This window comes from Quercus suber, unplaced genomic scaffold (genome assembly GCF_002906115.3).
Source record: "Quercus suber isolate HL8 unplaced genomic scaffold, Cork oak 2.0 scaffold_99, whole genome shotgun sequence".
Lineage (NCBI taxonomy): Eukaryota > Viridiplantae > Streptophyta > Magnoliopsida > Fagales > Fagaceae > Quercus > Quercus suber.
Window position 1 is genome coordinate 645,164 of NW_027069564.1, and position 15,416 is coordinate 660,579.

The following is a 15,416-nucleotide window of genomic DNA, read 5'->3' on the forward strand; positions in this document are numbered from 1 at the left end:
TGCACCCCAACTGGAATTCAGTTTTATAAAAAGAACGCGTACCCCAGCTGGATATTTTCTCATTTGCTTAAAAAATAAATTATATTAAAGCACAGATCATATACATTTTTTCTAAGCTACCAAAAAATCGGACGGGGTATATCATGTATTTTTACAATAGATGCTAGGGATTTGACCCAAACACATGCCTGTTGATTGGAATGCAATCTCATATTACCCCCTTTTTTTTACATCGTCCTTGGTTTCTTGTTGTTCATCCATCTCCCCATTTTCATTGTCATTATCTTCCTTTTCTTGTTAGCACGATGCTTAGCAGCAATTCTCAACTTCCTCTTGGCATTGCGCATTGGATTGACAACAGCCATGATCTTTTCTTCTTGTTTCCTCTTATCCCTTTTCGCCTTGAGATTCTTCCTGATCTCGCTGTAAATTTGTACAAAGCTCTGGATGCCTAGAACTTTCCTTAGAGTTTCACAAACTTCCTGCGCCAATTGCTTAATATCATCTGGAGGACAAGGCGAACACATTAAAATCAAATTCATTAGGTTGCACTAGAAAAACAGTACGTACATGACATGACATTGAGCATGCAATTTCTATCTGATATTGTGTGAGAAAATTTCAGTCATATCAACAGATAATTCAAACCATAATATTGTATCATGTCACCTCAGGAGATTGTAAAAAAGATAACCATATCATGGACGCACTGCAGGATTGTGCGGGCGTGTGCGATGTGTAAAAAAAAAAAAAAAAAGTTAATTCCGAAAAAAAAAAAAAAACGAAGCTCACACATAGTAACCCACTAAAAGGTATTAAGATTTAAAGATTATATTATAAACAATGGATAAAGGCTCAGAACCTAAAGAAAAGGAGTAAACAAAAAATCCCTTGTTTCCTGGAAAAAGTGAAAAACTTGATGCATAATTCATCATCTTATATCCACTTGATTAAAAAACAAAACAAAGCACCTGAGCAACAATTCAGACAGAAAATAGATATATTTCTAATGCAGCATCACTATTCATATATGGAATCAAACTAGGAATGTAGACAAGTGGGAACCAAACTCACCGGGGATTACTTTCCCAGCAAACCCTTCACAAACTTTATATAGGGGTAGAAGGATTTCATATGCATAATGCAGGCAATCGTCCAGACTGATTTGTGATGAAATTTTTTCAAAACTATTGAATACAATTTTCATCTGCATAAACATTTAAAAGATCATTAGTAACAAGTATTTTAGGAGGTAAAAACAGATAAAGAAGGTGTTGATTTCAAGAGTATGAATAGTGTCTGAATAGGAATCAGAATCATTGTGGAAATTTTCAGGGAATATCTATAATGAACCTAACAAATCAATTTCTCAACATCTGGAAAACAAACCTGAATAGCATCCTTCTGAAGGGCAATCTTTCCCATTCTTTTAAGCAGATAAGAAATGATCAAATACCGAATATCTTTGGAGTGGTATATCCTTTTGATCACCAGATGAAGAGAGAAATATACGCTTCTCCCTTTTCTTGAATCAAGCAATTGGAAAGCTTTAGAAATCGGCCTTGCTCATGCTCTTCAAGGCTAGACCAGAAATTTGGAGAATCTATGTACTCCATTTGTCCATTAAAGAATGCACTCTCATATTGTGAACACAAGTTTTGTGTTATGAGGTTGCTGGCAGCATCATCATTGAATGGTGTCTTCAATTGGCAGCAGAGGGAAACAGCTATAATAAAAAGTCTACTTGGTTTCATAAGAAAATAAGTCCCTGTGATTTTTCTTGATTTTCTCTGCTAGCATCTATTACATTGGCAAAGTACAAGGATATAAGGCGACTTGATATGTGGTGTAACCACATGTGGGTGCAAAAGCAGCTCACAGATTGCTTCCCAGATATCCTGAAAATTATACTAAAGAATAAACAAACAACAGAGAAATGAAACCAAAGATAATTTATAAAAAACTGGACTAGATGATGGTCTAGAATTAAAACCAAGACTACTCTAAACGGAGCTGTAAACAATCAGACCCAAACCCTTAATCATCAAGTTCCAAAAAGAGACAATTAAGGAAAGTCAACATAAACCAAAACCAGCTTAAAGCAACAAAATCCAAAATTACAAGGCCTATCCAACTACCAAGGGATTGTTGATACTTGATAAGCAAGAATGTCCAACTTGGTTAGAATCCAGAAAAACAATTTCACAATTTAACCAGACAATCACATTACAATTGCTTGTTGGCAGCCAATTTCAAAACAATATACATTTTCAGTTTCAGATTATTTAAAAGATCATATGTTACACTAGGAATAAGAAGAATTGGCCATATATTTATCAGACAAACCATTCACCATGACTAGGCCTGTCAGAGGATTTTTCAAGGAATGATTTATGACTAGATAGCCCAAAGGACTTCATTCTAAAAAGATATGAAGAAGATTATAATTTTGATTTGAGCACCCATAGTACTGACCATCTCCATTTTTACACAACCACNTCCGTGGAAGCTTTGACCAAATCATATACAAATTAACAAACTATCAAATACGGGGGGAAAAAATCAAAGGATAGAGATGGCATAATACATTAATGTATAGTCCCTGTCACACATTCTTCAGACGTTCAGCTAATGCCTAATAATAGACATCCATTTAATCATCCGAACTCAGTGGAAAGAAACCACCCCAAAAAAAAAATCCATATGATTAATTTAATAGGCAACAATTTTGAATAATTAAAAAAAAAAAAAAAAAAAAACGAAGCTCACACATAGTAACCCACTAAAAGGATATTAAGATTTAAAGATTATATTATAAACAATGGATAAAGGCTCAGAACCTAAAGAAAAGGAGTAAACAAAAAATCCCTTGTTTCCTGGAAAAAGTGAAAACTTGATGCATAATTCATCATCTTATATCTCAATTACTTAACACTTGAAACAAAACAAAGCACCTGAGCAACAATTCAGACAGAAAATAGATATATTTCTAATGCAGCATCACTATTCATATATGGAATCAAACTAGGAATGTAGAACAGTGGGAACCAAACTCACCGGGGATTACTTTCCCAGCAAACCCTTCACAAACTTTATATAGGGGTAGAAGGATTTCATATGCATAATGCAGGCAATCGTCCAGACTGATTTGTGATGAAATTTTTTCAAAACTATTGAATACAATTTTCATCTGCATAAACATTTAAAAGATCATTAGTAACAAGTATTTTAGGAGGTAAAAACAGATAAAGAAGGTGTTGATTTCAAGAGTATGAATAGTGTCTGAATAGGAATCAGAATCATTGTGGAAATTTTCAGGGAATATCTATAATGAACCTAACAAATCAATTTCTCAACATCTGGAAAACAAACCTGAATAGCATCCTTCTGAAGGGCAATCTTTCCCATTCTTTTAAGCAGATAAGAAATGATCAAATATCGAATATCTTTGGAGTGGTATATCCTTTTGATCACCAGATGAAGAGAGAAATATACGCTTCTCCCTTTTCTTGAATCAAGCAATTGGAAAGCTTTAGAAATCGGCCTTGCTCATGCTCTTCAAGGCTAGACCAGAAATTTGGAGAATCTATGTACTCCATTTGTCCATTAAAGAATGCACGCCATATTGTGAACACAAAGTTTTGTGTTATGAGGTTTGCCATCTCCATTTTTACACAACCACTACAATATTAAAAAAAAAAAAAAAAAAAAAACAGTTGCGAGTACATTAAGACTAATAATGTAAAGATTTTATGAAATACTGAAATTCAAGGTTGGATTATACTAGACCACCAACCACACTAAGTTCAACCAACAAAAGTCATTTTCAGAACATTATCTAAAAGTATCCCATTCAATGAGTTAATATCAACCTAGAGTACTCAATAGCCCATGTCAGCAAACAACATGTGTAACTGTAAATTTCCCCAGCTATAACTGCCCACCAAGGCCTAACTACTGCAGTCAGTGATCACTGGCTTAGCCAAGTAGGGAACAGTAGAACTTATTGACTCAACTAAATATTATGTGAAGAGTGACATACCTCAAGATCACTTTCAAAGAACAAATCATGGAACTGATGCAGCATCTTTTCCAACATGACAAGCGAGTAATATGTCTCTCTCCAGGAAGTAACAGCAGTTTCCTCAGAAAAATCTAGTTGCCTATTAGTGACAACATTGACGGCTGATTGCAAAATTTTTCTAGTCACAGGCAATACTTTATTGACATATCTTTGAAATCCTTTCTTCATAACCTCAACTGATAATCCTAAGACCTGTACCAAAAAATTCAAAGATCTCTAAACTATGAATATTTTGAAACACAAGAAAGAAATTTGAATGAGCATTTAAATTTATTAGGATTTCTGTTATACACAAGGGAATTAGATCATATCAGAACATTAAATCTAGTTTACAATGTTTGGAAACAAAATGTGATGAAACAGAAAAATACAGATCCCACTGCACTTCTGGAACTGTTATTAATCTCATAATACTCAACAGAACACCTTATGAGGCCATATCAAATATATGAACACTGCAAGACTACATATCCCAATGAAATGTAAAAGCACCTTCCACTAATGAAAACGGCTTGGGGAATAGAGTTTGGTTTTAGCATGGTTGTTAGTGTTCAGATCAGCCGCTTAAAGTGGCTTTCCCACTTTTATTGCTACAAATCGGGAGGCATCTGTGAAGAAGTTGGTGGTGTGGCAGAGTGTGGGGGAAAGTTGGAGTTGGGATGTGCAATTCCAACGTGATTTTAATGATTGGAAGGTGGAGTTGGTGGGGGATTTTCTTCAAATGAGGATGTGGATTGGGTGAGGTGAAAGTTCAAGAGTAATGGAGATTTTAACATATGCTCTTTTTATAGTTCTTTGACATTTAAGGGATTTTTTTCTCCACTTTCCCTTGGAGAAGCATTTGGGGGTGAAACCTCCGCGTCGGGTTTCCTTCTTTGTTGGTCGGCTACATGGAGGAAGATTCTCACAGGAAAGAATTTGAGGAGAAGAGGTTTCTCAATAGGAGATTGGTGCTGCATGTGCTGGTGTAGCGGAAAGGATGTTGATCATTTTTTGAATCATTGTGAGGGGGCTTAGTTACGGAATGATGCTTTTAGATCTTTTGGAGTCTCTTGCGTCTTGCCTAAGAGGGTGCTTGATTTGTTAACTGGGTGGAGGAATTGGTTGGGGAAGTGCTTGTCAGATATTTGGAACTTGGTACCATTGTGTGTGATGTGGATAATTTGGAGGGAGTATCACAATCATATTTTTGAGGATTTGGAGCATTCAAGGAATCATCTTGTAGCGTTATTTGCAGGGACTTTGTTTGATTGTTCTCGGACATGGGGACTCACTTCTAGTTATTCCATTCCATTTTTCATAGACTCTCTTCTCTGGTACATAATTTTTTTTTTTTTTTTTGGTTGCTTGTACATATCTTTTTAGGCTACTTCACCCTTTCCGAATGAAGTAGTCCTTTCTTTTAATAATTTTTTTTTTTTTTTACTTATCGAAAAAGATTTGAAAAAGATTAGTAAGCATGCAGCTTAGGCAAGCTAGCCCAGACCAACCAGGCCAATCCTGAAATTGGGCAAGCTTGATTTGGTGTTTCTAAGCCAAGGTTAGCTTTTTGATGAAAATCCCATTCCTAATTTAAGTTCGGGCTGGGCTAGGGTTGTGGTTCATACAATCCAAAGCTAACCTGTCACTTCATCGGTTTATGTGATTTCATTCAATTATTTGTTACTGCTCAGATAAACCCATGATTATTTGACTTTGGTTATCTGTATTTTTTATGAGGTTATTTAACTTTCTTCTATAGCCATGTCTTTGGTTTTTACATATCTCTCATGTCTATGATGTCTTTATTTGCATTTTGTAATTGACGATTATTAATCTTATCATTTATCTTATGTACCCCTTTGATATTGTTAGGTAATGATAATAAGGACAAAAATTCAAATTATTATCTTTCTAACATGAAACTAACTACCAGCCTACATTGACCTAAACCTCACCCTGCCTGAAGATCAATTTGACTCAAATTACAAGCTAGACCAAGCTGGAGCTCTACGTTAGAATGTGCATGGTATGCATGCTGGACCATTTTATAACTGCCCAAATTTTTTGAAGTCTACAACATGACAAAAGAGCCTGGTTGTCTGTCTTTGTTCCTTGTATATCAACTTTAGGTATCCCACTTATATTGACAATTCTATCATTAAGACTGTAAGTGTGGGGGAGACAAGGGGGTGTTAATGTCTGAATAGTTAAGATTTTAAAATTCATAGCTCTACAAAAAGTTTTTCTTTTTGATAAATAAGATAATTATTAGAGGAGAGGATCACTTATAATAGTTCTACAAACAGTAAATTTCAAAAAAGCTGCAGGTATGCAAAATATGTGGTGAAGAAGATTTCAGTAATTCTTGACATCAGCCCTATATAGGTAACTTTGAGTGATAAAATAACTAGATTCAGAAGACATTAACACTTTAAGCATGTTTACAACCATAGTTGGAGGTAGTCGTGCCCCAGAAGAGGGGGGGGGGGTGTGGGGGAAGAGAGAGAAAAGTACCATTAAGTGCTACATGAGTATACTGACACTACTTTAATTTCTGGTTGATTTCTTCTTCTCAGAGAAACACACTTTTCTTTCATAAAATTTCACGAGTAGTCCGGGTCTTGATATAATAGACTTATATACTTTTCATCTTTTTCCTTATTTTATCTTAAACTAAAAACAGACTATTTTCTACTATTATAAATGAAAGATATTGATGAGACAAAGTACAAAGTACAACAAGCAATACATGTATGACAGGATTGCACTAATGAAGACAACTAATCCACCCACATCAGAATTATCCACCTCAGAATACTTACAAAAACTTAAATAAAATTAACCACCTCAGAATAAAATTCACAGAATATTACCTGGGCAGCAGCACTCCGCAGTTTCTGTGTCTCTTCCGAATATGAATACCATGATAATGTGTAGTCTAGAATGGAATGAAGTGAATGTGGGCTTACACACCCAATGAGTTTCTTTATAGCAGCACCAGTCATGGACCGAACTTTATTATCATGATCGTTGGATAAGCAAATCACCAGATGTGTAAATAATGTCAGTGATTGCTCATCAACATTTTTTTTTGGAAATTTGACTATGATTGCATGAATCATTTCAAGCACAGATTCTCTCCCAGTTGAATGCTCATATCTGAAAGAATTGTCAAGTCATTTTAGGAAAATTAAGGAATTTTTATTTTTATTTTTTATAAAAAGAAACCAAATTTACTTAGAGATACTTGCCTTAGATTTGAAAGCAGAAAAGCTAGATGCTGTTGCAAACGTTTTACAGAAAGCTGATAACCAAGTAAAAATTGCAACAAAATTTGACTAGATTTCTTTCGAATTGAATCCACTTGACTTGTCACCATCAATTCCCCAACTTGAGTTACAAGATCATATATCTCGGGAACAACTAGCTTGCGATTAACAATTGCCTTGAGCAAAGAAAGGGCAAGGCTAGAAGGATTTCTTTCAAGATCAACAAACAGGGGAAACTGAATTAACAGATGTAACTGAGCTGATGAAAGAGTAATTTTGCTACTTCGCAGAAGCACAGCTAGCAATCTTAGACATGACTGCATTAGAGGACTGCTAGAAGATACCAAACCTTGTGCAATATCCAAGACTGCCACCTTTATTTTATCAGCTTGAGACTCAAGGGATTGTAAAGGCAGTCTTACCAATGGAGTAAGGCAACTAAGGGATGCAGATAAAATATCTTCATACCTGGAACCTAAGCAGTTGCCTAGAAGTTTGACAAAAGGATCCAACATTGATAACACATGTTCATCAATTTTATCCCGTTTCAAACTTCTTATTCGTTTATGCAATATCCTGAGAGCAAACACAATAATAAGATGTGAAGATACATTCACAACTCGGCCTGAAGTTATTCTTTTTCCACTCATGTCTTTTCTAGGATTTTTTCTTGCCTCTACAACCAATGATTGTTCACCTTGACCATTTCCATCTTTAATCCCATCTTCAATGAGGCCATACACAAATATGAATAGGTCAGTCTGATCTACAGATGGATTACGTTCAATACCAACAGCTATGTGATTCAACATCCTTTCCAATTCTGTTTTGACTTTTGGTGTCATCTGCTTCTGCAAATGAGTTGTAACAGGTGAAAGAAGCTTCAAGGCATGGGTTTTGAATGTTATACTCTGGGCAATCAATTCCAGTGTTTTAAAAGACATTCGTGTCTTTGTTTCTTTCATTTTTGAAGCAATCTTTCCCACTTCTTTTTCTTCGGCAACATCTCCCAGTATGTCATTTTCTACTATGGAAAGGAGATCTCCCAAACAGTAATCCAACTTCCCAATGACAGGTATTAAAAGAGACTTGGACAAGATGAAATTGAGAGTGTATCCCAATACATGCATTTCAAATCCTCGTTTCAAGGTCGCTCGCAAAACCCTGAGCACAAACTGCAGGTATTCCAGCCCAAGCTCCTTCAAACAAGCAGCCAAAGCTGATCTAGCTTCATCACGTATACTTTCCAAACGATTCTTTAAGAAGTTTGCAATGCGATGAATGATACTTGAAAGGAGTGAGTCCATCACATCCCCAGGAAGCAACTTTAGTAGCTTCAGTGCAGCAAGATTGATGTTAATGCTGACCTTATCAGGCTCAGAATTCAGTAGCTTCTGTATCTTCGGGAGAACAGTTTTATGCAGGCACGTCTGTATCTCAGTTGCAATATTAAAAGAACTACACTTGTGCAAAATGGCTGAAGAACCACTACCAATGGTCACGGAATCAGAATCATTCACAAAAGAGTCATTGCCTTCTTGGCTCTTAGAAATTTCTAGAAAATGAAATTGGTCAAGAATAGAGCAAGTTAGTCTCAATAAGAGCTTTTGCTTGTCCGGTTTCAGAGTAATCTCTCGAAGGCATCTAACTAATAATGCATAGTATGACTTCCATTCTGCATGACCAGAAATTGCTGCAAGGGCCTCTATGCATGCACCTCTAACATGTTCTCCTTTTCCGTCTTGTACATCGAACAAAATATTAAAAAAGAGCGGCACAAAAACCCTATTTATGATTCCCTGAAGCAAAATAGCAGCACAGTAAATTTCAGTACCTAGCAGCACATTTTGAGGAAGCGAGAACATAAAGCGTAACATAATTACCTCCGACATATTGCTAGTACTGATAACATTCTTAAAACGTAATAATGCCCTTGCTCTCCTATGCCTCTGCAAGAACACGTGGATACATCAGAGGTAAGTCTACTTGCTTGGGAGAAACTAATGATAAAAAATATTTCGTTAAAGATTATAGCATACTGAGATATGTTACAAATAGTTACAACCATGACACTTAAGATGCTTCTCTCAATGTTAAAGAAAAGAAATGCAAAGGATTATCCTTATTCATTCCGAGTCATTCTTTCAATAGAGCAAGGTGATTATTATCAAGAAGATTAGACATAAACAACTCTAATATCACATGTAAGACATGAAATGAATAAAGTTCAGAAATGATAAACACAAAAACATGTGAAGCCTTAGGAGGAAATAACACAGAAAACACACCTGCAAATGAATAATATTATTGAAAAAATCTACTTCAGCATCATTACTGCACAGCATCCCCAATGAATTAAGATTTGCTACTTCTGGAAGTTTCAACACCATTTCTCGTAGTAAATCTATCCATTCCTGAAACAAAAAACATAATGATACAAAGAATTTAATTTATGCAATTTTGGTTAGTTAAAATAATCATTATTATTTTTAATCATGAAAAAGTTTTAAAGGTTTTTTGATATTTCTGTCTGCCACCAACTCTTTGCACAGTCCTTTTAAAGGCATGGAGAAAAAGGTCCAAGTATCATATTGAACTATTATTAAGTCATGCATGCATGAAGGAGCAAGTGCATTCGTCTGTCTCTGTATTTTTAATGTTAATTTATCATCAATTCCTACAAGATGAATCACAGAAACTTGATACCTTTTTTATATTAGTTTCTCTACTCAATGTATTCCCCACATGCTTCAAAAGAAATTTGTTTGTTATACGCTGAATAGATGCTCTGTCCAACAACCATCATCAGAAGTAATCATCTTAGCAATTACTTCTTGATGACCTTTTCCTTCTTGGCTGATAACTAGTGCAGAAAATTCAATAAACGAACACATTGACCTAAAAGCACTATGCCTTAAGATCAAGTCTTCAGATGACATATCATACACACAATGTGATAAAATGAGCAACACATGATCCTCGTGAATAGTATAGAAGAAATCGACACAAATCTTTTCATAAGCATTGACTATAGTGTCATAATCAAGTCCACCCATTTCTGCAGCAGAGGTTGCATTCAAGTCACGAACAAGTTTTGCCTGCATTCCGGTCAAAGAAGTAGACAACAGGGACAAATGGGTTTCAGAAATCAATTAGGTTCCATTAACGCTCTGTTCGTTTTATGGAAAACGTTGTGTGAAGATCGTTTTCCGCATTTTCCTATGTTTGGTAGAATAAATAAATAAATAAAAAAAAAAAAAAATGGTCACGGAAAACTTCCCTTATTTAACTTGGCATGAGATAGATTTGTTTTCCGCTAATTTTTTTGGAAAATAACTCTATCTCACGCCAAGCTAAATAAGGGTGGTCTAAGAGAAAGTTTTCCAACATATTATAAGATCACTACCAAACATAGGAAAATAAGATAATTTTCTAGAAAATGATTTTTGGAAAATTATTCATTTTCTAGAAAATGTTAATGTTGAAACAAATAGGGCATAAAGCAATACTTAAACGTAAAAATAATTGAAGATACGAGAATTACCACTAACAGGATAGAAGGATCCACTTCAGCAAGAGAATCAAGAAGATCACAAATAGATAAACGCATATCCAGTTCAACAGAAGTAAGTAGTGGAGAAACTGCATTCAAAATTGTTTTAGTACTGTCGCTCCCTAACACTGGTATAATATCTCGAAAGACTTGCACAGCTTCAGAACAAAGATCTGCAAGAAGAAATAGAATTTTGAAGAAAAAGTTAAGACTCTTACAGAGAGTACCAAACTTACGTTTCATGAGATATTCTTACCAGAATTTTGAGCTCTCTTTGCTAAAAATGGGAGCAAGATATCTACAAATTTGCTTGCTAGCAATGGATCCTTTATATACTTTGATAATAATTTGAAAATTCTTATGTCTCTCTCCCCAGGACATTTGACCAATTTCCTGGTACATAAAAAGGGTAAGTCATAAAGAGGATATCTTTAATAAGTAGCTTTTTCCTTTTCCATAAATACATTTTACACTAAAGGTACATACATTCATAAACATAATGCATATGCAGAATGACTAGAAATAGAAGGGAAAATGGTGGTTTAAATGTGTTGATTCTGACCAGAACTGTCAGTATTTCTTGTTTTTCTCAACTAAAAATGATAATTTTCATTTCACTTTACAAGACAGATGTGAGTGTGGTTTGTACAAGATTTTATGACAATAACAAGTGACAAAGAACACAATAGTTTGTTTCCAAAATCTTGGACACTAGGGTCATTGAGGATAGTTTATTCCAATAGCATGAATGGAAGCATCCTCGCACATGTGGAGTCTGACACATGCAAAAGCACATGAATACAAAATAAATAAATAAATGCACCAAAAACACCATCCATACCTCTTGGTGGCACTATCACTTAAGAAAAGGCAATGCAAGCTGCAGATAAGTGCCTCAAGGTTAGGAAGTAGAACTCTTTTTGCAGTATCATCTTTATCATCCAACTCACTATCAAGATTCAACAAGTTCTCAACGAACATAAGAACACATGATACAATAGCTTCAGAAGCTGACTTGACACTAAGTATTGAAAATATATCCGGAACAAGATTTGTTTCTCTACTTAGCAGTGATACAAGCCTGTGGCTTCTACTCATAGCAACAAAGCAAGAGAATAATGAACTTGGCTTCTCACTACTGGAACCCTCCTGTTTAAAACTGTCAACTAAATTTTTCACAGATGCAAAGAACAGGTCCCAGAACTCACAACCGAATTCATGATCTTCATACTTATTGAGGACAAAAGAAATTACTTTCAGGCATAGAGACCTTAAATCTTTGAACTGCTTCATAGCACTGCTAGTCTGCATGTTGACCATAAATTTTTATTAATATGTTGCCATGTTCTCATCTACAACATAACAAAAAAGCACACTAGCTTTCCCTAGAGCTCTTACAAGTCAAAAATATTGGCTGATAAAGAAGATATTGACCCTACCGGCCATCTTACTAAATTGGGACAATATCAAGCACTATTAAGATAGGTATCTACCTAGACAGCACCAATACAGATAGTGTGCTTTTTTGTATGCAAACAGTACAAACACGGTGATACATCAATCTAAAATTTAGAATACGATACAGCATGGATACTTCAATAAATACATAAATAAATATTTGTAGGCACTTATTCTCTAATTTTAAGTTTAATAGATAAAGAAGAAATGCTAAAAAGTGTAAAATACTACTAAATAATAAAGGGTGACATGCTAAAACTATCCTAAGGTTTGCACTAATACTAGGTACTATCAAGACTTTTCAAAAAAATAAAATTTGTTCCCAAAGCACAAACGGCACTGAACACCATTTTAAAGTTCCGTACTCCTCCAAGTTCTCTGCATCCTTCCAACAGCTTGTCTTGACTACTCAAGTCTTGTATTATGGAAATTATATGCACAAGGGAGTTTCTGAGTAGCCAATGATTGATAAATAACAGCTAGAGATGGAAAGGATGTAGAAGCAGGGGAACTTTCAAACAGTGTTATGTGATGTTTATGCTTAGGGAGAAATTTGGATAGTTTTGAAATGTTTTGGTAGTAACTGACATTAGCCCAAACCTCAAGGATAGTTTTTAAATTTTACCCAATAATGAAACTAAATAAGAAGCTATTACTTTCATAGGGAGATCATAAGTGAGGGAGAGGAAGAGAAAAATAAGAAGGTTAACGAAGTATCCTGTGGCATCCAAGAGATCCGTATCGAATACAGAGAGTTTGAAGTATCCATGCTTTCTAGATTTTAACCAACTTAGTTTCAAAGTATAAGATTAGGGGAGTTATCAATCAACTATGACAACAAAACTTTTAGTAGTATTTGAGATTCAGGACCCAAAATGATAAACATAGTACCAGGACGTGATTTGTTGGAGCACCGTCTTTCTCAAGTAAAGTTAGGTCAGCACTAGAATGATCTTCAAGTGAGGAAAATCCATTGCACTTTGCAACGTCAATATTTGATGCACAGCTTCCCAATAGCCGAACAATACACCCCATTAATAGATCAAGAAAAGGTCTAAGATGCAATTCATCAAAAACTCCTAGAACATCTTCAATCACATGCAGAAAACCATATCTTTTCTTCCAAGACAGAGCTATTATATTATCCACGGTGAAATACTTCAAGAAATTAAAAGCCTGAAATTGATCCATAAAATTTTCAGGTGAAGTCCAAAGCCAACAAGCAGTACTATCAGCTTCTTGTGAAATAATTTGCAGTGGCTTTATTAACAATGCAAAGAAAAGAGGAAGCTCCTCAACATCAAGTTGAGCAATGAAACCCAGGACTGCCTTTCGGTGATTAATGCTTGCATTCTGCATAAAAAGGTAAATCATATTGAGTAAATTAGATGAGATTTTGATTGAAAAGTGAGGAAAACATACGGAGTGAAAACCCCTACAGATATTAACAAGATTGCATAAAGGAATGACCATCATAGAATTCAAATTAGATATACCTTTCTAGAGGCAAGTGTCTTCAAATTTCTGACTTTTGGCATTAGAAGACGAATAACTATAGGAACCAGATAAGCTCTGTGTTGGTCTTCAATTAGATTAGATTCTTTGGATAAACTCCATGTTGTTAGTTCTTCTCGCAAATATTTGGAGCTTATCAACTTTTTCAGATGCTGATCATATGGGAGCAAAAAATCATCCTTCCAAATCAAGAGGCAATCAAGAACCTTCATCTGTATTTCAGCATCATTTTCATCCAAAAGCCTAATAGGAACATCCAAAAGATTCAAGGAAAAGAAAAACAAGAAAAAGAACTTAGTGCAACCGGGCTGAGATCAAAATCAAACACATCAAAAACTAGAAGAAAAGATGATCATTAAATAAATATATTTCCTACCCTTGTATTTTCTAGGTTTGCTCTATGTTCTTCATGCATTGAGTAGCCTTTCGTATATATATCATTCTTACTTATCAAAAAAAATTAAATAAATATATATTATTACATCATTGAAACACTGCACCAACCTATTTTGCAGAACCTCTTTAAGAAATTGACTCTGATAAAAAGACCTAGGGTTCCGCATTACTTTCAGCAAGTTCAACCATTCTTTAAGGACACCTTTCCACTCTTTGCCTTTACAAGCATGTGAATTGAAGATTCCCACGCTGCAATACAACATTAAAAAGAAAACCAACTTTTAATGGGATAGGTTATAAAGATTTGCTAGTTCACTGAGTCCAAAGTATATCCAAAAAAAAAGCATAAGATCCTGCAGATGATTACCTTGCAAGAACATTGCAATCATAGCCAAGAAACTTTAAGAACAAAGGTACAAACTCTCGAGACCGAGATTCAATAACAATTGGAATCTTTTGTAACGATTGGAGCAGCAAGGATAATACTGTTGCACAAGGAATGCTCTCAGAGCCCGGATATACAAACGAATTAAAATGCTTGACAAGATCTGGAAAAAAAAAAACTAGGTTAAAAACTGAACTTCAAAAGGAATTTTGGATTCAATAAAGAGATAACTCAGAAAATAACCAGTTTATTATTCTAAAAAATGCACAATATAACAGCAGCTGAGTCAAAAATAAATATCTACCAATATGGTACAATAAAGATAATGATACATGATAATATCAAAACTCGAGTTGTCACATACCACTTGACTCGTAAGCTTTAGAATTCCCTTCATATACTTCATTAGATGTATGAAATATGGATTGGTATTGCTCAAGATAAGAAACAAATCTATCCCCTACAAGTCCAAAATGTTGGCTCATCAAGACTGCAAGGCACTCTATTGCTGGATTCCAAAGATGGCTAAATCGGTTATTCAATATGCCAATTATCCCATTCAAAACAAGGGGCGCATAGGCATCAGGTAATCTGCCAGCTGAGAGGCCCATTTGTATTTTAGAAATCAATAGGATAACTTTCCTGCTGGTAGAAATTGAAAGAGGAGTTTCCTCAATAGACAAAAGCAACTGAATAACCTGATATTTGAAGCAAAATCAGCCCAGGATCATCTAGTTTGATATAGTGTCAAACAACAAGAACAGCAAGAAAATA

The 15,416-nt window shown here is 35.0% G+C and overlaps 1 protein-coding gene across 1 annotated transcript in view; it reads right to left on the reverse strand.

Annotated features, from left to right (window-relative positions):
• LOC112005990 (uncharacterized) overlaps positions 1 to 15,416 on the reverse strand; it is a 33,407-nt gene continuing 17,991 nt past the window's right edge. The window contains 21 exon segments of the mRNA XM_065774836.1: positions 1 to 505; positions 1,075 to 1,207; positions 1,390 to 1,550; positions 1,553 to 1,771; positions 1,774 to 1,856; positions 1,858 to 1,898; positions 4,043 to 4,276; positions 6,940 to 7,225; positions 7,318 to 9,134; positions 9,219 to 9,284; positions 9,624 to 9,749; positions 10,042 to 10,127; positions 10,130 to 10,433; positions 10,880 to 11,061; positions 11,145 to 11,281; positions 11,730 to 12,193; positions 13,238 to 13,699; positions 13,843 to 14,104; positions 14,366 to 14,506; positions 14,625 to 14,805; positions 15,007 to 15,340. Coding sequence (XP_065630908.1) covers positions 228 to 505; positions 1,075 to 1,207; positions 1,390 to 1,550; positions 1,553 to 1,771; positions 1,774 to 1,856; positions 1,858 to 1,898; positions 4,043 to 4,276; positions 6,940 to 7,225; positions 7,318 to 9,134; positions 9,219 to 9,284; positions 9,624 to 9,749; positions 10,042 to 10,127; positions 10,130 to 10,433; positions 10,880 to 11,061; positions 11,145 to 11,281; positions 11,730 to 12,193; positions 13,238 to 13,699; positions 13,843 to 14,104; positions 14,366 to 14,506; positions 14,625 to 14,805; positions 15,007 to 15,340 — 5,997 coding nt within the window. The 3' untranslated portion in view covers positions 1 to 227.